The sequence below is a fragment of the Hemitrygon akajei genome, chromosome 5 (assembly GCF_048418815.1).
Source record: "Hemitrygon akajei chromosome 5, sHemAka1.3, whole genome shotgun sequence".
In the NCBI taxonomy this organism is placed as follows: Eukaryota; Metazoa; Chordata; class Chondrichthyes; order Myliobatiformes; family Dasyatidae; genus Hemitrygon; species Hemitrygon akajei.
In genome coordinates, this window is record NC_133128.1 from 185,681,191 (window position 1) to 185,705,860 (window position 24,670).

The window sequence follows — 24,670 nt, forward strand, 5'->3', positions numbered from 1 at the left end:
TTTGTTTCCACTGGTAGGTGAGACTAGAACTAGGGGACTTAGCCTCAAGATTTGGGGGAGTAGATTTAGGTTGGAGATGAGGAGGAACTGGTTTTTCCAGAGAGTGGTGGATCTGTGGATTTCTCTGCCCAATGAAGCAGTGGAGGCTACCTCAGTAAATATATTTAAGACAAGGTTGGATAGAATTTTGCATAGTAGAATAATTAAGGATTATGGGGAAAAGGCAGGTAGGTGGAGATGAGTCCATGTTCAGGTCAGCCATGATCTTATTGAATGGCAGAGCAGGCTCAACGGGCCAGATGGCCTACTCCTGCTATTTCTTCTGTTGTTGTGTACTAGCGCAAGTAGTGCATGCAAACCCGACTTGAATGTTGAAAAGAACTTTGGATAGGCAGGGATATGGAGGGTTACAGTCCAGGTGCAGGCAGTTTAAATGGTATGGCACAGACTAGATGGGCCAAAGGCCTGTTTTTGTGCTGTACTTTTTTTATGACTCTATAAACTGATGGTGTAGTAAAGACACTGCCCAGAAGAAGGCAATGGCAAACTACTTCTGTAGAAAACTTTGCTAAGACCAATCATGGTCATGGAGTCCATGATCACCCGTGTGATACGACACGGCACATGATGATGATGATGATGGTGTAGAAGTTAAGGAAGTGATAAAGAGCAAAACTTATCCTCAACTAGCAGTCATTTGAATGGCATGATGACAAACAAGACAGGGAACTAATTATCTTAGTTTAATCAATGCCTAGCTCTTAAATGTAGTCCTGAAGCAACCTGTTTTTGATTTTATTTATAGTGATGGACAACTTTATTTATAGTAAGGTGAATGCATCTGCCATGAGTGAAGTGATCACATGACAGTGATGGTCACATCACTCAAAGGGTGGTGAGAGTGTGGGATGAGCTGCCAGCACAAGTGGTGCATGCGAGCTCAATTTCAACACTTAAGATAGAAGTTTGTATACGTGGGTTGTAGGGGTATCATCCCAGTTCAATTTAAATGATTCGGCATGGACTGGATGGGCCAAAGGGCCTGTGTCAGTTCTGTATTTTTCTACGACTCTACGACAGGGAATGATCTAAGTATTTATTCTGTGAAAAGAAAGGAAAACACCAATGTTATAAATCAATGCATATTTAACATTAATGAATTAAGCTAGGGTAGAGAAGGTGAGAATAATCCTTGTGCATTTTGTTTGAATGGAAAATGCAGTATGGTTGAGTATATTTTTTGTGAATCAGTAATGCAGACCACAACATCCCAATGTAACAACTGCTTGAGAGCTGTTGTCTTTCAGGGCCCCTATGACATATTCCGTACATTTACCTTGCTCTTTAATAGTACAAGAGCAGGTATTGCCCTAGAGCACAGAAATAGACTGTTCAGCACATTGTGCGCAGGCCAACCATTAAGTATATATCTGTACTAATCCCATTTTCCAGAACTTAGCCTGTCACTTTCTTTGCCATGGCAATTTGAGTACTTGTCTTGATACTTGAATGCACCAAGAGAATCTGTCTCCACCACCTCCACATACCCTGTGTTCCCAAAGTCCGACCCTCTCATTGTGAAAAATATATTTCAGATCCGTTTCCTTAAACTTACAAATGCTCTCTGATGTATACACCTGTGCTGTGGCAAAAGCTTCCTTCACTTTATTTATGCTTCTCAGTTTCTCAGATCTTTCAGAGGTTCCCAACCTGGTGTTCACTGACCCCTCAGTTAATGGTAGGGGTCAATGGTATGAAAAAAAGTTTGGGAACCCCTGCTCTATGTGAAATAAACCTAATCTATCCAGTCTTTCTTCATCACTGAAATATTCCAGCCCAGGCAACATCCTAGTGAATCTTCTCTGCACCATCTTCAGTAAAATTACCTCCTTCCTGGAGTGTCATGGGTGGAACTCTTTATCAAACTACATCTGTGACATAACCAATCCTTCATAAAGTTGGCTACAAGTTCTCTGCTCCTATATTTTTTTGTCTAGTTTATGTCAGCAAATGCCACATCTACCTTCTAATTCAATATATTTACCTGTGCAGCTGCCTTCATGTATCCCCGGATTTGTACACTGTTTGTTCTATTATTCAATATTTTATAGGGACTTACTATTAGGTGTGTATGTCTAGCTTTATTAGCTCTTCCAAAATGTATCACCCAATACTCATCAGGATTAAATTAAATTCTATTTGCTGTGACTCTGCACATTTTACTAACTCAGCAATATAATCCTACGGGGTGGGGGGGGGGGGAGGGCTGAGACTATCCCCTACTCCAGAATTCCCAGCCTCTTCCATGCCATAGACTCCTACCATTAACTAAGGGCACTGTGGACCCTGGACTGGGGACCCCAGCCCTAAACGGTCAACAGCAGAACCAATAGATTATTGTGATGTGATACACCAAGGTCACAGGCTTCCGCTCACAAAACATCATCAAAATCTTTCTATTTCCAAGCCAGTCATGGATTCATTTTGGTAAGGAGACAGCTGGAGTTTGTTGAAGCTAAGCGTTCTTTGTTTTTGTAGAGTTTGGAAAGAACTTCCTCTGTCCAGATTATAAATGGGCCCAGCTAACGAGGTTCATTAGCACCCAAGATATGTTTAACTTCTTGGAGTTGAAACCAGAGAGTGATTTTGAGCGAGGCTTTGTCTTTGGGCATGAGTATGTGGTAAATTGCCAATATAATGCTGATTCTTTGTGATAACATTTTGCCTATCGATCATGCTTACCTTGTTTGTACTACATATTTTCTTGTAAAAGGGTTACCATCCTGATTGTTATCAGGATGGTACATTCTTTATAGTTGATTTACAATTTATTAACGTCAGGGTCACTAGCAAACTCAAGTGCAGGAATCACAGAGACTTCGGCAACTGAAACATAACAGAAGATTTATTACAGAAATTAACCAGCAAATCTAACGAGAACTCGGGGGAACTACACCGAGTCCTGATAAACTGAAATCACTCACGATACACAGAAGGATTTGGTCGGAGTTTCACGAGACAGGAGCCAAGTAAAGAGGGGTTGGCATGCCCCCATGAAGTACACCCTGGAGCTCATTGGAATTCAGGACCAATCAGACAGCCCCGGTGTCCAGACAAAGCAATAACCCCCAAAGACAACAACTACAAAATCCCATGCAAATTTAATTACCCCAAATTGAATAAAAGTGATAAATACAAAGAGAGTTTAACAATCCCCGTGATACCAAATGACACACCTGCAAAGCAACGTGAAAAACCAGAGCTAGTCCAAAGACAAACAATTAGTCATTCATAAAAGGTAAACAATCCATAGGACATTGCATACCCACAAAGTTACACTGAGAAAATACAGTTCACATAATAAATGACCCCTAGCTGTGACAATTCATATAATGACTATATAACTATTTTAATGACTTAAGTGGCCTTCTTCAGTGCCATAAATGTCCGAGATTTCTGTGAAACATTTTCCCAAAGAAGTTTGACTTGAACTATTCATTCTCACATAAAAGTTATAAAATAACTTTTGGCTGTAGATGTTTCATATTCTGCATGGAGGTCGGTGACCAGTGGTGTTCCGCAAGGATCTGTTCTGGGATGAACTCCTCTTTGTGATTTTTATAAGTGACCTGGATGAGGAAGTAGAAGGGTGGGTTAGTAAGGTTGCCAATGACACAAAGGTTGTGGGTGTTGTGGATAGTCTGTAAGGTTGTCAGAGGTTACAGCGGGACATTGATAGGATGCAGAATTGGGCTGAGAAGTGGCAGATGGAGTTCAATCCAGCTAAGTGTGAGCTAGTTCATTTTGGTAGGTCCTATTTGAAGATAGAATATAATATTAATGGTAAGTCTCTTGGCAGTGAGGAGAACCAGCAAGATCTTGGGGTCCATGGCCATAGAAAGTTCCTGCACAGGTTGACAGTATTATTAAGAAGGCGTATGATGTGTAGACTGTCATCAACTATGGGATTGAGTTCAAGAGCCGTGAGGTAATGTTACAGCTATACAAGACCTTAGTTAGGCCCCAATTGGAGTACTGTGTCCAGTTCTGGTCACCTCACTACAGGAAGGATGTGGATACTATAGAAGGAGTGCAGAGGAGATTTAGAAGGATGTTGCCTGGATTGGACAGCGTGCTTTATGAGAATAGGTTGAGTGAACTCGGTCTTTTCTCCTTGGAGCGACGGAGGATGAAAGGTGACGTGATAGAGGTGTATAAGATGATGAGAGGCATTGATCATGTGGAAAGTCAGAGGCTTTTTTCCCAGGGCTGCAATGCCCGATGCTGGCCCCCTAGGCCTGAGTCGATGTAGTAGTAGTGCAATGGCTAATAGGAGGGGGCATAGTTTTAAACTGCTTGGAAGTAAGTACAATGGGAATCTCAGAGGTAAGTTTTTTGTTTGTTGTTTTTTTTACACACAGGGTGGTGGGTGTGTGGAATGCACTGCCAGCAGTGGTGGTAGAGGCAATTACAATAGGATCTTTTAAGAGACCATTGGAAAGGTACATGGAGCATAGAAAAATTGAGGGCTATACGGTAGAGAAATTCTAGGCAGTTTCTAGAGTAGGTTACATGGTTGGCACGATATTGTGGGCTGAAGGGCCTGTAATATGATGTAGATTAATATGATTCTATGAAAATTTATATTGCTGTAAATTATTCTGCCAGACGCAGATATGCTTACTAAAATAACGAAATGTTACAACTTTTTGAAAAGTCTAGTTTGTATGCACTTCTGATATCTTTTATTTGTTGGAACCATTATTATTTAAATGAAATATTGAGAATGATCTTAATGTTATTCTTTGATTATTTTGTTTATGTTTTTAATAAAAATTTTTATTGAATTTTCAAATGGTTACAGAAGGGAAAAAATTTATCAACCCTTCCCCCCTCCCCTTAACCCCTTCCCCCTAACATATCCCTGTAAAAAGAGAAAAAAAAGAAAGAAAGAAAGAGTGTCTGGATATCGGAAGATCCCCACATGTTCCATGGAGTTCATAATAGCTTTAGTATATATATTTATTTCTTTCCCCAAATAACCAATAATTTTATCTTCGGAGCACCTATATATTTAATCCTAGCTTTTGTAAATAAGGGCGCCAAATTTTCAGAAATATTTCATATTTATCTCTTAAATTATAAGTAATTTTTTCAAGTGGAATGCAGCTAAAAGCTATATCTATTTTCAGTTTCTTAATGTATGTTAAAATTCTTTTTCTTTTCACCGGTCCATTAAGCCTATTAACATTAAAACTTAAAAAATTCAGTAAATTAGTCATTATTTTTAACAGGGTTACTCCAGTCTATAGTAATACCTAACTTTTCAACTTTCGTAGTACCTTGGGAAATCTTTTTAAAACTCTCCGTGTTGCTATGTGTCTCCCCCTCACCGATTGTCCAGACAAAGAAAGAAAGATTAAAGAAAAATAGATTATACCCCTACTAATGTTGTGAATAAAAAAAACCACAACATTACCCCCCTCCGTTGTACGGGTCATGGCAATTGCCATGATTACACACGTGAATCCCGTAGCAATCGATCTGAAGTTCCCCCAGCTCCCCCGTAACATAAAAAAGTATATATAAGAGAAGAAAAAATAATATCAGTACTCTCGATTAATATTTCTCAAATTTTTACCTTTCTCCCCCTGTATCATATAATTATGAATATATTTAAATATTCTTCTGTCCTTAAACATCCATCAACTCCATTCACTGTCCCTGTCTTCATCTTTAATCCGTTTCACTTTGAAATCTTTGGCTGTGGTTAGCGAATATTTGGGAGTTCTTGTGCAAATTCTTCCACATCCCGATAATCAGTAAAAGATCTTCTTTTTCCGTCATCCAAAAAAATGATCAGGGTTGCTGGGTGGTGCAATATAAATTTATAACCCTTTTCCCATAAAACTTTTTTCGCTGGGTTAAATTCCTTCTTTCTCTTCAAAAGGTCATAACTTATATCAGGATAGAAAAGAACTGTTTTCCCTTCTATCATCAATGGCCCATTTCTCTTTCTGGCACGTTGGGCAGCTGCCTTCAGGATCTTTTCTTTATCTTGATATCTTAAGCATTTTATCAAGATTCATCGTGGGTTTTGATCAACTTGAGGTCTTGATCTTAAGGCTCTGTGAGCCCTTTCAATTTCAATTAACTGGGTTCCTTCTTCCATTTCCAAAATTTCCGGAATCCATTTTTGAAAAAAATTTATTGGATCCTCTCCCTCTATACCTTCTTTAAGTCCAACAATCTTAATATTATTTCGTCTGCTAAAATTTTCAAGTACATCCACTTTTTCCAACAACCATTTTCTTTCTGATATCTAGGCAGAAATATTATCTTCCATTTTATTCACTCTATCAATGGTGTCTCCCATTGTTTCTTCCAAGTTTTTAATTTTCTTGTCCATTTTGTCCTGTCTTTTCATCATTTTATCAAACATAATCTTCATATTTTTAATATCTTTTTTATTACTTTTAATGCTTTTAATTCATGCATTATTTGCACCAAAGTTTTTTTTATGTCTCCAATATCACCTCCAACCTCTTCCTGTTGCTCTTCTTTGTTTGTCTCTTCATCTTCATCTGATCTATCCAGAGAATCTGATTCCACCTCATATTCACTTTCACTTTCAGTTCCAATCATAGCTGGGATTTGTAGTTTGGGTTGCTCGTGTTCGCGCATGCCCCTTCCTTCACGCATGCGCAATTCCTGTTGCTTTTTTTTTGGAAACGGTTGATGTTGCCGTAGTTTCCTGTTCTGTATCGCCGGAGGTAAAACGCACTTGAGCCCGAGGCTCTTTCATGGCAGCCAGCCTTGATTCTTTTCCAACTTGTGTTGTCATCAAAGTAGTAGTTTTCTTCTGCTTCTGTTTAGGAGACATATCTTAAGACAATCCTGAGTAGTTTATAAGTAATTTTAAAAAAGTATTTACTAACTTTTCTTCACTTAAACATTATTTTACTGGTTTTTTTACGGGAGAGCTGAATTTCCATGTCTCGATCCTACGTCATCACGTGACGTCCCCCATTTTGTTTATTATTAATCATTTTTTTTAGAAACATTTGGAAACAATCACTGAGTTTACGTGATTAATTTTTGGTCAATTTACCACCAGTGTCATAATGCATTTCACATTCTTTTTATTTATTGACATGTAGCATGGAATAGGCCCTTCGAACTGCGCCAATCACCAATCCCCAGATTTAATTCCAGTCTAATCACAGGACAATTTACAATGATCAATTAACCCTACCAACTGTTATGTCCCTGGATTATGGGAGAAAACTGGAGGACCCAGAGGAAACCCACGTGGTCACAGGGAGAACGTACAAACTCCTTATAGACAGTGGTGGGAATTGAACCTGGGTTGTTGGCACTGTAAAGCTTTGTGCTAACGATTACGCTATTGTGCCACCACAAGTTTGAATTCTTACTAAGGAGTATGTTGTCTTTATGTAATCTCTGATCTCTGAGTAAAGACAATCTAAGAGTAATGGGGAGTTTAACACTTTGTTCTGTCAGACCCTGAGAGCTGCTGGAAAAACGTACATGATATTTTTTGTGCTGGTCATTTTCCTGGGATCTTTCTACTTGGTCAATTTGATTCTGGCTGTTGTTGCAATGGCCTATGATGAGCAAAACCAGGCCACCTTAGAGGAAGCAGTACAAAAAGAAGCAGAGTTTCAGCAAATGCTTGAGCAACTGAAAAGACACCAAGAAGCAGCTCAGGTAAGGTTTTCATCATGTCATTTCCTAGCACTTGTTGAAAAGGCCTTGTTGCACTTTAGTAATGATCAGTATAGTATTCTGTATTGGTCAATTTCCTGACTGTAAGCTTTTTGAAATTATTGTAGTATTATAGACCATAAGACATAGGAGCAGAATTAGGCCACTTGGCTCATTGAATGCTCCGCCATTTCATCCTGGCTGAATTATTATCTCTCTCGACCCCATTCTCCTGCCTTCTCCCCATTACCCCTGAAGCTCTGACTAATCAAGAACCTCTTTGATATTATTGGCTTGCTTACCTCCATATTTCTTCTTTTCTCTCTGTATGGTTTATTTGGTTGCCTTCTGTTGGTTTTTAAAAGCTTCCCAGTCCTCTAACTTCCCACTATTTTTTGCGATATTATATGCCCCCTCTTTCCCTTTTATACTGTCTTTGACTTCCCTTAGCAGCTACGATTGCTGCATCCTCCCTTTAGAATGCTGCTTCATCTTTGGGATGCATTTATCCTGCACCTTTCAAATTGCCCCCAAAAACTCCAGCCATTGCTGCTCTGTTGTCATCCCTGCTAGTGACCCTTTCAATCAGCTTTGGCCAGCTCTTGTCTCATGCCTCTTTAATTCCCTTTAGTCCACTGTGATAATGATAAATCTGACTTAATCTTCTCCTTCCAAACTGCATAGTTAATTCTATCATATTATGATCACTGCCTCCCAATTCCGGTTCATCACACAACACTCAATCCAGAATTACCTTTCCCCTAGTGGGCTCAACCACAAGCTGCAATAAAGAACAATTTTGTAAGCATTCTACAGCCTCCCTCCTTTGGGACCCAGCACTGACCTGATTTCAGAATCCACCTGCATATTGAAATTCCCCCATGATTATCGCAACATTGCTCTTTTTACATGCCTTTTCTATCTCCCATTGTAAGTTGTAGCACACGTTCTGGCTAATCTACAGAGGCCTGTTTATAACTCCCATCAGGGTCTTTACCCTTGAAATTTCTTAATTTCACTCACACTGGTTCTACACTTTCCAATCCTATGTCACTTCTTTCTATGGATTTGATTTCATTTTTTACCAGCAGAGCCACTTCTTTTTCCAGCCCCTCTGCCTACCTGCCTGTCCTTTCAATGCAATGTGTATCCTTGGATGTTAAGCTCGCAACTATAATCTTTCATTCACAACTCAGCAGTGCCCACAACGTCATATCGGTCAATCTCCTACGGTCACCCTTTATGATTTTGACCCCAAGTTACACTTCATCTCATCTCACTGACTGAACTGTTGCCCTATCATTTGCCTGTTCTTCCTCAGAGCTTAGTGACGTAATGCATTGACTAGTATATAAACTACCCAGTCCTCAGCCCAATCATTCTAGTTCCTATTCCCTGACAACTCCATTTAAACCCTCCAACAGCAGCTCTAGCAAACCTGCCTGTAAGGTTGTTGGTCCCCTTCGGGTTCTGTGGTAGCTCATCCTTTTTGTACAGGTCATACCTTCCCCAGAAGAGATCCCAGTGATCTAGAAATCTGATACCCTTCCCCCTGCATCACTTCCTCAGCCACTCATTCATCTATACTATTATCCTTTCCCTGCCTTAGCCAGCACGTGGTTCTAGGAATAATCCAGAGATTACTATGTTGGAGGTCCTGTTCTTCACTTTCTTTCTTAAATCCCTATACTGACTGCGTAGGACCTCCTTCCCCTTTCTACCCAGCCTCTGGCTGCTCAGCCTTCCTCCTAATCTTCTGCAGCTGCTCTGAGCATCCTGTACATGAGCACGTGGCTGCTGCTGCAGTTCCCCGATTGGTCACGACCCCCCTCCCTCAACAGTATTCATCTGTGCAGTAAATTAGATGCTGAAAACTTCACAGACACAACGTCCTCCTTCTGCGAGTTTTTCACTTTATATAAATACATTTTTTCGATTTTGTATAGTACTGTATTTGTCAATATGGAGCAACGAATATGGAGTTTAAATCTGGCAGGCGCAAAGAATATTGGGAGTGGTGAGGGTGGAGTGCCATGGGATGGGTGTGGGACAGGTGGCAGAGAAAGCATGCCAGGGGTGGTGGGAGGTGGTGTGGGTGCAGACACACCCAGCCCTGAGACACCAGGCGAGGTCAATTGATACCAAACAATTGGTTTATTGATCATTGCAGAATGTCTCTCTGGAGGATCCAAACAATTGATTTATCGATCATTACAGAATATCTCCCGAGTGCTTCCAAACAATTGGTTTATTGATCTTTATAGAATGTCTCTCTGGTGCTTCCTGCTTCCTGCCCTCTCCCTTCCCCCTTTCACAAACATGATTCCCCACTCCCTGCCCCTTCTCCCTCTCAGTTCACAATAGAGTCCCATTTCAGAATCAGATTTATCATCGTTGACAGATATCATGAAATTTGGGTTTTTTTGCTGCAGCAGTACAGTGCAAAACATAAAATGACCAGAGTACTGTGCAAAAGTCTGAGGCATCCTCGCTATATATATGTGTTTAAGAGTTTTGCAGAGCAATATACCTCTTGTATGATTTGGTAAGGCACTCACTAAAATCAGTGGTGCTTTTTTCCCCGATGCACAGGCTGCTGCGGCACTAGCTGCCGAGGAGGAGGATGGAAGTGGAAGAGTTGGAATATGTGAAATGTCACAGAGTTCCTCAGAAGCATCAAAGCTTAGTTCAAAAAGTGCCAAGGAAAGACGAAACCGACGGAAAAAGCGGAAACAAACGGAACTGGGAACTGAGGACAAGGATGAGGAAAAGATGCACAAATCAGAATCAGAAGACAGTGGAAGAAAAGGGAATGGCTTTCGATTTTCCATTGATCGTAACTGCCTTTCTTATGAAAAGAAAAACTCCTCTCCACAGCAGGTATGGAAATAAATTAAAGTATTATGCCACTACATATATTTCAGTGATAATCCTACTATATTTCAAAAGAAAGACTATAATGCAGAGGTTCCCAAATCTTTTTATGTCATGGACCAATACCATTAATCAAGGGGTCCGTGGGAACCCCTCCTATAATGGAACAACTGATGGATTCACTGTAAGTGTTTCCAGTGACTCATTCTTAACAAGTAAAACAATTAAGATGAAAGTGGAAATGCTTCAATAGAGGGGATGTGGAGAGGGTGTTTCCTATGGTGTAGGGAGTCTAAGACTAGAGGACACAGCCTCAGAATAGAAGGATGCCCTTTTAGAACAGAGATGAAGAGGAATTTCTTTCACCAGAGAGCAGTGAGCCTGTGTAACTGATTGCTACATGCAGCTGTGGAGGCCAAGTCATTGAATATAGTGCCTATAAAAGGTATTCACACCCCTAGGAAGTTTTCATGTTTTATTAGATAGATAGATAGATAGATAGATAGATAGATACTTTATTCATCCCCATGGGGAAATTCAACTTTTTTTCCAATGTCCCATACACTTGTAGCAAAACTAATTACATACAATACTTAACTCAGTAAAAAATATGATATGCATCTAAATCACTATCTCAAAAAGCATTAATAATAGCTTTTAAAAAGTTCTTAAGTCCTGGCGGTAGAATTGTAAAGCCTAATGGCATTGGGGAGTATTGACCTCTTCATCCTGTCTGAGGAGCATTGCATCGATAGTAACCTGTCGCTGAAACTGCTTCTCTGTCTCTGGATGGTGCTATGTAGAGGATGTTCAGAGTTATCCATAATTGACCGTAGCTACTCAGCGCCCTTCGCTCAGCTACCAATGTTAAACCCTCCAGTACTTTGCCCACGACAGAGCCCGCCTTCCTTACCAGCTTATTAAGACATGAGGCATCCCTCTTCTTAATGCTTCCTCCCCAACACGCCACCACAAAGAAGAGGGCGCTCTCCACAACTGACCTATAGAACATCTTCAGCATCTCACTACAGACATTGAATGACGCCAACCTTCTTAGGAAGTACAGTCGACTCTGTGCCTTCCTGCACAAGGCATCTGTGTTGGCAGTCCAGTCTATTGTTTTACAACATTGAATCACATTGGATTTAATTTGGCTTTTTTGATACTGATCAACAGAAAAGACTCTTTTATGTCAAAGTGAAAACAAATTTCTACAAATTGGTCTAAATTTATTACAATTATTAAACACAAAATAATTGATTGCATAATTACTCACCCCCTTCAAGTCAGCATTTAGTAGATCACCTTTGACAGCAATTAACAGCCTTGCATCTGTGTGGATAGGTCTCTATCAGCTTTGGACACCTGCACTCTGCAATTTTCTCCATTCTTCTTTACAAAACTGCTCAAACCCTGTCAAGTTGCATGGGAATCGTGAATGAACAGCTTTTTTCAAGTCCAGCCACAAATTCTCAGTTAGATTGAGGTATAGACTCTGACTTGGCCACTCCAGGGCATTAACTTTGTTGTTTTTAAGCCATTCCTGTGTAGCTTTGGCTTTATGCTTGGGGTCATTGTCTTGCTGGAAAATAAATCTTCCAGAGGTTTATAGATTCTTGATTGGTGAAGGGATATGGGGAGAAGGCAGGAGATTGGGGCTGAGAGGGATCAGTCATGATGAAATGGTGGAGCAGACTTGATGGGCAAAATGGCCTGATTCTATTCCTCCATCTTATGGTCTTATGGTCTAATTTGAGGAAGAATTGGGAAATGGTGATCTCAATGGTGGTAACAATATGTAGTAATGTGAAAAGAGCAGGGAAACTTAGATGAATAAGGTTATGAATTTTTTTTTCCCATAACGTGCATGAACCACTAAGCTGCAAGGACTGGAATAGGTATTGCATGGTCTGCCTTTCACTGTAATTACCATTGCGAATCCTATCTCGCCAAGCTGTCTCTTGTATACTCAGATATGTCGGGCTTTCCTGGTCTCCTACAGTAAGATGGTGTCAAAAATGTATTATGATAAATTTCAACTTCATAACTCAGCAATGAATCCACAAAAAGTACCAGAAGATATTAGTCAAGCTAAATAAGAGGGGCAAACGGGAGAAAAGAACACAAAAGTATTTCATAAACATGGACATGTTAAAAGGATGGTCAAAGGAAAAGTTGTTAGGGGCAAAAAAAGAATATTTTCTTGCTGCACAGCACTCGCCTTCAATAGAAGTGAGTATTGTGTAACCAGCTCACTGGTGAAGAGGCTGGTGCCAAAACCGAAATAAATGTAGAGGAGATAATAGTGGTATTAGATCAGATGAAAACTAAGAGACAGTGATCACATAAGTGGCATCATTCAAAGTAATGCTACCATTATGTGAGTCTGATTGATGTAAAAGATTCATATCATCATGATCATGTACAACTTCAAAGCGACATAGCAGACAGCAGACATTAGTGTAGCAGTTCTCTACCCCCTACCCTGATTCTAGTCAGTTCCAATGTGATAAAATTTCAGAATCTACAACATTGTGTCTTGTGTTAGTAACACATTGTGTCCCATTGTGTACATAAATTGATTTCATAATCAGTTTGGCGTGGTAGTGTAATGGTTAGCACCACTAGCCACAGGTTCAATTCCCACTGCTGCCTATAGGGAGTTTGTATGTTTTCCCTGTGACCGTGTGGGTTTCCTCCCACAGTCCAACGATGTACTTGTTATGTCAATTGGCCATTGTAAATTGTCTCATGATTAGGCTAAGATTAAAGCGAGATATTGTGGGGTGGTGGACTGGAAGAGCCTGGAAGAGCCACTATCTCTCAATAAATAACTAAGTAAATGAATAATAAAATGTGGCATCGGCCACAGAAAATGGATATACATACTTCCTTGTACATTTTGTCATACTGTTGCCTTTGCTTTTCGAAGCACGCCCAATTTCTGTGTCATAGTTTGCACATATGCAAGTAAATGTGATTATGCTATTGGGAAAGTTCAGTTACGTGAGAAAGAACTTACAATCAGTCTCCTGCCACCATAATGTCCACTACCAGTCACACTGCACAATTGGCAACATTTCTGGGATGACAGTGTGATTTCTCATTGTACAAAAGTGACGTAAAACCCTCATTCTGACATACTGTATGATATATCAGAGCCTTGCTTCTGCAGTTTCACATCTGGCACTTTGGCCACTGTCATACTATTTAAATTTGTAGAAAAGAAACAAACAGAATAGTGTGCCTTTTGAAGTATTAATTTAGAATGAAGATTTCTATCAACTGCAGTGACTAATGCCTCTTTCTTTACAACATTCGGTAACCAGAATGTATTTTCTTAAATAAATCAGATGGTGGCAGAAATCTTCAAACCTTAGGTATTTTAAGCTGAATAAAGAACTGTGTTATGAGCCATATCCAACTATTTAAAATGCATATGCTTTTCAAATGTATAGACAGTTTGAAAATGTGTGTATATTAATATCAAGATGACTGTAATTTTTTCTGTTGTCAGCACTATTGCTATTCACATTGAATTGAACTTACGATCAAGGAGTTGAATGTGAAATCGTGCCAAACAACTACTGAAGTGGTGCTGGATTGTTGTGAAAGTCCATTGGTTAATTAATTTCCCATATTTTCTAAGGAAAAGTTATAATCTCCGCCCTTATCACCTAATCTGCAGAGATAGGTGCAGGTAGTGTTGAGGATCAGGGAGTTTACAGAAGGACATGAACAGTTTAGGAGAATTGCCCACCCTAACAGTCAATGATTCACCAAATTGCCATCAGGGAGATGCTACAAGACCATCACCAACAGGACTACATGTCATCTTTCCTGTAGCTATCCAGTTTCACAACAAAATTCACTCACGTGTAATACCCTAACTAACACTGTACAACATCCACTAAGTGGTCTTGCCTGCTCTCCTTGTTCTGTTGATAATTATTGAGTCTGTTCATATCTTCACATTTATTTGAGTTTCATTATGGACATTTACATGTGAACATTCTGTTAATTGTTGATTGCTCATGGCCGTTTGCACTATTGTCTTGTAGATTATTGGTTGCTGTTGTGTTGTCCATTGCTGTACTGTCCTGTGTTTTGTGGTTGGCACTGAACCACAAGCATTTCAGAGCAACACATACAAAATGCTGGAGGAACTCAGCAGGTCAGGCAGCATCTATGGAAAAGAGTAAATAGTCGATATTTTGGGGCGAGACCTTCTTCAGGACTGAGTGGGAAGGGGAGATGCCTGAATTAGAAGGTGGGTGGGGAGGGAAAAAGGCTAGCTGGAAGGAGATAGGTGAAGCCAGGTGGGTGAGAAAGGTCAAGGGCTGAAGGAGAAAGAAACTGTTAGGAGGGAAGAGTTGATCATAGGAGAAAGGGAAGGGAAAAGGAGGAATTAAAAGGCAGGTGAGAAGAAATCGAAGACAAGCTCCAGGAAGGATACGTGGCTGTGGTCTGGGTGGGCACATGGTCGAGCACATCTTTCCTCTCAACCATCTTCCAATTCAGGCATCTTGCCCTTCCCTCTCAGTTGTGAAGAAAGGGCCTTGGCCGGAAATGTTGACTGTTTACTCTTTCCCATTTGTCAATAAAGTGATTTTGATTCTGATTCTGAAAAGGCAAAGAAGATGGAATACAATATATGGATGTGTATGTATTTCTGACAGGGCAGACGTAAAGTTTTGAATACCTTTTAATTTTGCCATTTGTGCTTAACGTCATGATTATTCATGAGTTCTCTATTTATTTTGAAAACAATTCTGCTGGACATAAAAAGGCAAGATATTACCTTTTGATAAGAAGGTTTATTCAGGTTAAAACAGTGCTAGCCTTCTTGCCAAGTCCCAAAGTTACAAGAACTTACTAGTTTAAGTAACTGAATACTGAATAAAAAGGTGCTGTGGTGAACTACATATACCTGTCTGGACACGCCCCTCTGCTGACTGCTCCTGTGGCTCCTCCCACAGGCCCCTGTATAAAGGCGGTTGGAGGCACTGCTCCCCCCCTCAGTCTCCAGGATGTTGTGTGGTGGTTTCTTGCAGCTAATAAAAGCCTATCGTTTGCCTCCCGTCTCCGAGAGTTATTGATGGTGCATCAGGTGCTGATAATGTGCAAGAGTTTAAAGTTGACTGAAATATATTCTTGTTCTTTTTCAGTCTCTACTAAGTATTCGTGGATCTATCTTTTCGCCCAGGCGTAATAGCAGAAGCAGCATCTTCAGTTTCAGAGCTCGGACTAAAGATATTGGGTCAGAGAATGACTTTGCTGATGATGAGCACAGCACTTTCGAAGACAACGAAAGCAGAAGGGGCTCACTCTTTATCCCACGCAGGCAGGGTGAGAGACGCAGCAGTAACGTTAGTCAGTGCAGTAAGTCCTCCAGGATGCTGCCAGTGCTTTCAGTGAATGGGAAGAGGCACAGCACAGTGGATTGCAATGGAGTGGTTTCACTTGCCGGTGGACTTTCAACTCCAACGTCACCTGTTGGACGCCTTCTGCCAGAGGTGATAATAGATAAGCCAACTACTGATGACAATGTAAGAAAGTTTTATATAGTTAGGTATGATGGCAAACATGCAGTGAGTACAATATATGATGAGTACATACAATGAATACGATGTACTTACACGGTGCGATGACAGTGAGGATGCAGAGGAGAAACACAACGCCTATCTTGCACCTGGTATATAGTTTTTTAAAAAAAATCAGAAAATTATATATGAAGGGGTTTTGCAACTTCTGCAATGTACGTTACATTTGCAGGTCGATGGGAGTTTGCAGGTTAAATGGTTTGGCATGGACAAGATGGGTCGAATCACCTGTTTCTGTGCTGTACTTTTCTGACTGTTTCTTAGCTATAGCATTTCAGTTTTGTTTCACAATGTACCTCTCATGATCATCTTATCCCAATACATTAAAAGAAACGTTAGCACTCGTCACTCTATCTCTCATAACATACATCAAATTCAGTAACTCATTATGAGCAGTGCCAAGGACAAATGCATCAGCTATGTGCAAAAGCATTGAATAATTTATTTAAGTGTTAAGTGTCTTCTTCAAGGTACATTTATTATCAAAGTATGTATGCAAGTGTACAACTCTGACATTTGTCTTCTCCAGACAGCCACAAATCAAAGAAAACCATGAAAGCCATTCAAAGCAAAACATCAACCTCCCGCCCAGCACTAAAAAGATTGCACAAACGGAAACAAGAACATCAAACCCCCTCCCACACCAATCAATCAATGAGGCGTGGACAATTGGGCGGTACAATGCTTTACAGTACATGCAGCCTGGGTTCAATTCCCACTGTTGCCTTTAAGGGGTTTGTATATTGTGTCGTACAAACATGGGTTTTCTCCAGGTGCTCCAGTTTCCACCCACAATCCAAAGGCATACCAGTTATTAGGTTAATTGATTATTATAAATTAACCCGTGATTAGGCTAGAGTTAAATCAGGGGATTGCTGGGTGGCACAGCTCAAAGGGCTGGAAGGGCCTGGTCTGTGCTATATCTCAATAAATAAATATAAGTAGCGGCTTTAAAAAGTTCAAAATGGGAGAAACTAAATGAACCCTCCTTGTGATATTGTGGTTCATCTTTGTCCTCTTATTATCCCCATCTAAGAAGGAATAATGAAGGTAGCAAGGAATAATAAGAATAATCTTATTCACTATCGCTGTCAACCCTAAGTATATTTATTGATAAGCAATAAAAATCCCCTGAGGAAGAGATGTTCTGTAACCATACGAATAAAGCATTTTTTCTCATCTCGTGACTTTGTCCATGTCTTTGTCCAAGCCTATGAGGTCCAGACAGACAAAGGAAATGTCCATGAACCATTTATCCTGCCAAATCTAAGGAGAATCTTCCTGCTTCAGTGAGATAGCTCTCCTTCCAAACTCAGCGAGTGTGGGCCCATTGTACTTAAATGTCTCATGGGATATCTCTCCTTTTCCAGCTTCAATCTGGCACTCAAGAATCCACTTAGTGTATAAAAATGAATGATGTGCTGTGACAGATTTGGATAAATGTTAATAATAGATATAGAAGAAAGATCAAAATAACGTGGATTATCACACTGTTCAGTGGCCTTTCACTGCTCCATATCAAATGTTTTCTGGGTAATTCACCAAAAGAATGCAAATTAGGACTGGGACTTTGCTGCTTCCAGCAATTACCCATCTAGTGATTGGTTTGTGGGCATCCTACAATGGAGGTCACATACATCTATCTATCTATCTAACTAACTAACTATTTATTTATTTATATTTATTGAGATACAGTTCAGAACAGGCTCTTCTTCTGTGTTGCAAACCCCAGCTTTAAAAGGCAACCCCAGATTTAACCCCAGCCTAATCATGGGATAACTTATAATGACCAATTAACCTACCAAACGGTAGGTCTTTGGGCTGTGGGAAGAAACTGGAACACCCAGAGGAAATTCATGTGATCATGGTGAGAACATGCAAATTCCTGACAGACAGCAGGGGGAATTGAACCCTGGTTGCTGGTACTGTAGAGCATTTCACTAACCACTACGCTACTGTGCTGCCCCAGTTCTTGAGCTATTCTGAGATCTGCTGTCTGTCCAGTGGAGGGTGGTAAATCCAGCAGTTCATGAAAATGTTGAGATATGAAAATATTTTTGATCTTTAGGAAATGACTTTTTAACTGATGCTGAAACTTCCCATAGATCAATTGTTTATAGCCGATGTGATAATGACAGCAATGGTTCTTCTTGGCGAAAAGTTATCATGAATTATAGTCTAGTCTTACATAAAACCAATGCAAACAGTATAACTGTAATTCATTTTGGTTAATGTTATAAGCTTAGTGTATTTTAATACTGTACTTTGTGCTTTATTTTCAAGCTATCCTACTGAGACACGTAATTCTCTGTAACAAGGCACATGATTCTTTTTACCTGTGAGACAGTGGTAGCCTGAACTCTGATAAAGTCACTCATCATTGGTAATGTAGCAGTTAGCACAACACTTTACAGTACAGGCAACCCGAGTTCAATTCCTGCCACTGACTGTAAGGAGTTTGTATGTTCTCCCCGTGATCACGTGGGTTTCCTCTGGGTGCTCTGGTTTCCTCCCACAGTCCAAAGACGTACCAGTTGGTAGGTTAAATGGCCATTGTGAATTGGCCCTGTGGTTGGGCTAGGATTAAATCGGGTGTTACTGGGCAGCGTGGCTCAAAGGGCCAGGAGGGCCTATTCCAGGCTGAATTTTAATTAAAAAAACATCAAAATGGTAGTGCATGGCAATTATCAAAAATGAACCCAGCAACAACTTGTATCTTCCCCACAATGCTTTTACAAAGATTATAAATTTATAATGTAATTGCAGACTCAAATCCATACTCTGTCACTGCTTGAACAGTATTTCGAACTCCAAATGTTTTGGAAAAGGCATTATAGATTCTGTTCATTGAAATAGCCAGCTGTGTCGTATGGTGACAAGCATGTACTTTGATAATCAATTTACTTTTAATAAAGCAACAATGACATAGCAGACACATGGGAGTAGTGGACAAAGTTCAAAGTACATATATGTCATCATATACAACCCATTTTCAATTCATTTTCTTGTGGGCATACTCAGTAAATGCAAGAAACATAATAGAATTGATGAAAGACCACACCCAACAGGGTGGACAAACAACCGATGTGCAGAAGACAATAAAGTGTGCAATGCAAATGAAAACATACATAAATAAACAACAAATATCAAGAACATGAGATGACGAGTCCTTGAAAGTGAGTCCATGGGTTGTGGGAATATTCAGTGATGGGGCAAGTGAAGTTCAGAGAAGTTATCCTCACTGGTTCAAGAGCATGATATTGAGGGGTAATAACTCTTATAAAATAGCATAAAATGTTTTCTTTAAGTCATCTTATTAATGATGCCATCAGGATAAAATATTCTATACATTAAGACATATTAAATATCACACTATAAAAGCAGTCTCCAAATTACTGAAATGGTTTCATATGTTACAGTCAGGCAGATTTGGATGTTTCCAGGTGCTGACTGACGCTCAGAATTGTGGTCCTGTATGATATCTGAATATTACTTTCTTGACATGTAATATGATATGTAAATAAAATCAGAAATACTGATAACACTCATCATGTCAGCATTGTCTGTGAAGAAATAAACAAGTTCAGCATTTCAAAGGCAACACGAGTGAATCTGCAGATGCTGGAAATAAATACAAACATTTCATACAAAATACAAATAAATACAGCATTTCAAGCCAGTTTTTTTTTTCTGAACAGAACTACCTGGTTCTGAGAACTCATCAAAGTGAACCATTAACTGACCTGATGAGTGTTCCTAGCATTTCATGTTTTCATTTCAGATTTTGAGCATCCAAAACATTTTGGTTATAAGTGTTTAATTTAAGCATGCTTGTTACTGTTGCTGTCAGGTTTGTAAGAGGATTGTTTCAATCAAATAGTGGGTCATATGTTATCTTGCTAAACATGTACATCAGCAAGGCTCATCGGTTGCTATTGGACTGCCGTCTCTTCCTTGCTCCATGCAGCATGTAATTTGAGTTGTCTGTTGGGGAAGAAAACACATTCGTAGAAGAGAACAGTCTGCAAACTAGGTAACTGCAGGTATCAGAGGCACAAGCCGTGAAACCAGCTGACTTCTTCATCAGATCCATCAACAAACCTTGTCTTCTTCCTGGGTTTCTGCCATTGTCATGGAAATTTAAAAACTCAATCGCATGTGGTGGTATAACACATGCAATTTACTTACTTACAGCCCATCGCCCCTATAGAGACAGTATACACATAATGCTGGAGGAACTCAGCAGGCCAGGCAACATCTATGGAAAAGAGTAAACAGTCGACGTTTCGGGCTGAGACCCTTCATCAGTCCTGAAGAAGGGCCCCGGCCTGTTCACTCATTTCCATAGATGCTGCCTGACCTGCTGAGTCTCTCCAGCATTTTGTGTGTGTTGCTTTGGATTTGGAGATTTTCTCGTGTTTGTGATACCCCTATAGAGGTGTAGGCCACTGACATTAGCTCGCCAGAGACTCATTTCTCCAGGTGTAGTCCACCTTCTTGGTATATGTCCCTTGTCTCCCAAGGATGAGATCTTCGGAGCTTCTGTTGACATTTCTGTAGCTCTGGGTTTTTGTGGGGTGTAGTTGCAAGCCCCATGCCCAACCCTTCTCCTTTCGCAGCCGGGCTTGGGACCGTTCTTGGTAGAGTTAACGTGTAACGACTGAGAAGTTAACAGTAATTCCAAGATTAACTCTGCCATGTCAGCATCAGATTTCAATGCTGTGTGTTTATTTCTTTTTTATTAAAAACTTCTCCAGAACAAATGTAAATGTAGAACAAGAGAAGTATGGGCCAAGTCTGTTAGCTACTGCCTAAATTCTTATTTCACTGTTGATGCTGTTTTCTAGAAATGTATTTGAAAGCAAAAATACGTTGAATAAATCAGAGTAATTGAGGTATTTGTAATTTGCAGAGCACCAATACAGAAGCCATCTTCAAGAAGAGGAGGTCAGGATCTCACCAAGTTTCAATGGATTTTCTGGATGATGCTATACAAAGGCAGAGAGCTTTAAGCGTGGCCAGTATTCTCACGAATACAATGGAAGGTTTGTCAGGAATTTTTATTCCACTTTAGCATCTCCTAACAGTTGTATTGGAAAACTGCAAACTCATTAGTCAAAAACAAATGAGGCAGAGTTTCCTAAGAGTGTGTTTGGCGTACCGGATCACTTCAGTGCGCTTCATGAGGAAAACCTGTCGGCTGGGGAGGAACACACATTGCTGTAGAAGCCCTGTTGGTTTACTTTCCATTAATTAAAATGATTTGTGAAATCAGGTGAGCACCTTTATTGTTCTGATTTCCCTCTAGGCACAAGTGTCAGAGAAGATCCAGTATGCTGAGACACTGCAATAGCATTTCATGAAAGAACTACCAATTTAATTCTCAGAACATCCAGGTTTTGTATTGGTCACCGTGCTGCTATGTTTGTGATTGAAGAGGGTATTGGCAGAATGTAAGAGTATACAGGATTTGGCCTGTTAAATTGGTGCTGGTTCCTGATCTCCCAGGAGGGCAAGGTCAATTTCCTGATGCTATGTGCTATGCCTCCCTTGGTGAACAGATGAGACAGCCTCGGGGAGAAAGACAAATTGGTGCACATCATGTTCCCGCAGTATCAGTGCAATTTTCTGACTGACCCATCTATTAATTCTGTCCGTAAGTTATCAGCAATAGAAAATGTTAGGTGGTCACTTCAAAAGTAATTTAAAGAGTTCTCCACTGTTAAATTTCAGAGAGCTAAGCAGTAGATCTCCTCCTTGTAATTAATGCAGCTCCCAGCACAGACTTAATGATGATTCCTGCAATGTCTTAGAATGTAGTTTTTAGCAGCTCTTTAGTCTCCATCATCATTATGTGCCATATCATATGGCATAGGCAAACATGGTCCCATGACCATGATTGTTCTTGGCAAATTTTTCTACAGAGTGGTTTGCCATTGCCTTCGTCTGGGCAGTGCCTTTACAAGATGGGTGACCCCAGTCATTATCAATAATCTTCAGAGCTTATCTGCCTAGTCAGTGGTCGCAAAACCAGGATGTGTGATATCCACCAGCTGCTCCTATGACCATCCACCACCTACTCCCATGGCTTCACATGACCGTGATCGGGGGGCTAAGCAGACGCCACACTTTGCTCAAGGATGACCTGCAGGCTAGTGGAGGGAAGGAGTGTCTTACACCTCCCCTTTGATAGAGACATATCTCCACCCTGGCACCCAGCTCTTTCATAAAGTCTGGGAAACAGCTTAGGTTGAATCGTAATTCAGTTATTTAAATAGTGGGAATATTTGCTCCATTGCGAAGATTCATAATTCCCCTATGTAGACCAGAGATAGGCATTTGTTATATCCAAGATTAAACTTAAACACTGTAAAAATATCATAGCATCTGAGGATTCTACCACATGCTGAATTTTTCAGTTATTAATTCTTCTGTGCAAATCAGTAAGCTTACTATGACAATAATTGAGGGCAGGCGGACCTTAAATTTGTTTTAACTGCCAATTGATTTCTGGGACTAATCCAATAATTTTGCTGGAAGTGAACAAGTTAATTCTGACTGTGCCTGTGATATATAATGAGTGAGGGAGCTGATGGAAGTGTAAATGTTTAAGAATCCAATGTAGAGAGAAAAGCCCTAATCAGGCTAACTTGTAGGCAAGGACTAAAGTTTCAAGATTCGAGGTACCTTTTTATTAAAGAATGTGTGCAGAATACAACCCTGAGATTCATCTTCCCTCAGACAGCCACAAAAGGAGGAAAAACATCAGACGCCCAACACACAAAAAAAGATCAAGCTGAGCAACCAGCAAAAGAGAGAAAAACACAGAAATATAAAATATCAAACTACTGATTCACCGAACAGAACAGGAATGCTGAGCTTCAGCTCAGTTCAGTTCAATTTAATGATGTGTTGTTTGTTGACTGCAGGCCACAGTGCCAGGCCACCCCGATCAAAAGCACACAAAACAGCAACAAAAAAAAAGGAACAACCAGAAACCAGAGTTGCAGAGGGAATTGAACAAGGACTGCTAGAGGAAGTCAGTGTGTGTTGGGAGGGGCTGGGGGTGGAGTGCTGGTGAAATAGGTTGAAATGGAAAAGGTGACCAAAGGAAAGGATAATCAAGCTGACCCGGTCAGACTAGGGAAGGAACATGCAGGTAGCAGAAGGCGAGATTGAATTTTCCAATGTTCATACCAAGTAGGCTGGAGGCCACCTAAGTGCAGTAAGAAGTGTTGTTCTTTTACTCTGTGTCTGACCTCACCATGGCAGTGGAGAAGGCCAAAGACAGACAAGTTGATGTGGGAATGGAGAGTTGAAACAAAACCAGAAGCAAGCTCAAGTCGAGTTCCTTTCCCATCCCTACCTACATTCTCTCTCCCTTTGTTCGCTTTTTCCATTCTTTCTCCAACCCTTCTGGCACTGTAGCATAGTGGTTAGCACTTTACAGTACCGGTGACACAGGTTCAATTCCCGCCACTATCTGTAAGGAGTTTGTACGTTCTCCCTGTGATCAAGTGGGTGTCCTCCGGGTGCTCTGGTTTTCTCCCACAGTCCAAAGACCTACTGGTTGGTAGATTGGTTGGTCATTGTAAGTTGTCCCTAGCCTACTTTTCGTACATCCTCCCTTGCCTGGTTCCATCTGCCCAATTTTCTCTGTCTCTTTCCACCTTCCATTGACTCCTGTCTCAAAACTCCCCTCTTTCCCCACAAACCCCACCCCCTCCATCCCTAGTTCACCTGATTCCGCCTACCAGCCCTATCTTATCCCTCCCTCTCACCTCTTTATACGGGCTCTCTTCCCCGTGCACCTCAATCTAGACATGGGGTCTTGACCAGAAACGTCGACAACCCCTTTGCATCTGCAGGTGCTGCTCGACCCGCTGAGTCCCTCTGGCTGTTTGTTCAGTGCTCCAGATTCCAACATCTGCATTCCTTGTGGTTCCGACAGGGAATTGTTTGCTATCTGTGTGTGCTAGTGCAGGTTGCTGGACTGAGGGTAGGTATTTCCATTTGTGCCTCTCCCTGAGACAGCGATGTGTGATTCTTCTTGTCTTATCATGGATCTGCATCTACAGTACTGTGCAAACGTCTTCAGCACACATATATATATAGCTAGTTTGTCAACGTGGAACGGAGAGCAAGTTCATAAATCTGGTGGGATCAAAAGCTTTCAGGAATAGCCAGGGTGGGGTGCCATTGGAGGGGTGTGGGACAAGTGGCAGAGAAGGAGTGCCAGGGGCAGGATAGGGTGCACTTGAACTAAGGACTACATGGATCTGTGACAGAAGAGGAGTTCAGGTTTGGGGAGGGTGGATCGGCTATGATCACTTTGAATGGCATAGCAAGCTGGGAGAGGTGGGGGGGGGGAGGTAGCCTATTCCTGCTCCTTCCCGCCGCTAGACTGCTGATCACCTTTAGGCAAGGTGTAACTTAGCGCCCTCCTCATCTGATCAGGATCACAT

At 40.7% G+C, this 24,670-nt stretch overlaps 1 protein-coding gene across 5 annotated transcripts in view; it reads left to right on the forward strand.

Moving 5' to 3' along the window:
* The window catches only part of scn1laa (sodium channel, voltage-gated, type I-like, alpha), a 222,323-nt gene that overhangs the window by 80,371 nt on the left and 117,282 nt on the right, over positions 1-24,670 (forward strand). For 4 of the 5 annotated variants that reach the window (XM_073047435.1, XM_073047434.1, XM_073047436.1 and 1 more), the window contains exons 10-13: positions 7,525-7,731; positions 10,321-10,608; positions 15,771-16,151; positions 21,118-21,250. In XM_073047435.1, the coding sequence (XP_072903536.1) occupies positions 7,525-7,731; positions 10,321-10,608; positions 15,771-16,151; positions 21,118-21,250 (1,009 nt within the window). The remainder of the gene's footprint in view (positions 1-7,524; positions 7,732-10,320; positions 10,609-15,770; positions 16,152-21,117; positions 21,251-24,670) is intronic. The other variant, XM_073047437.1, reaches the window with a different exon arrangement.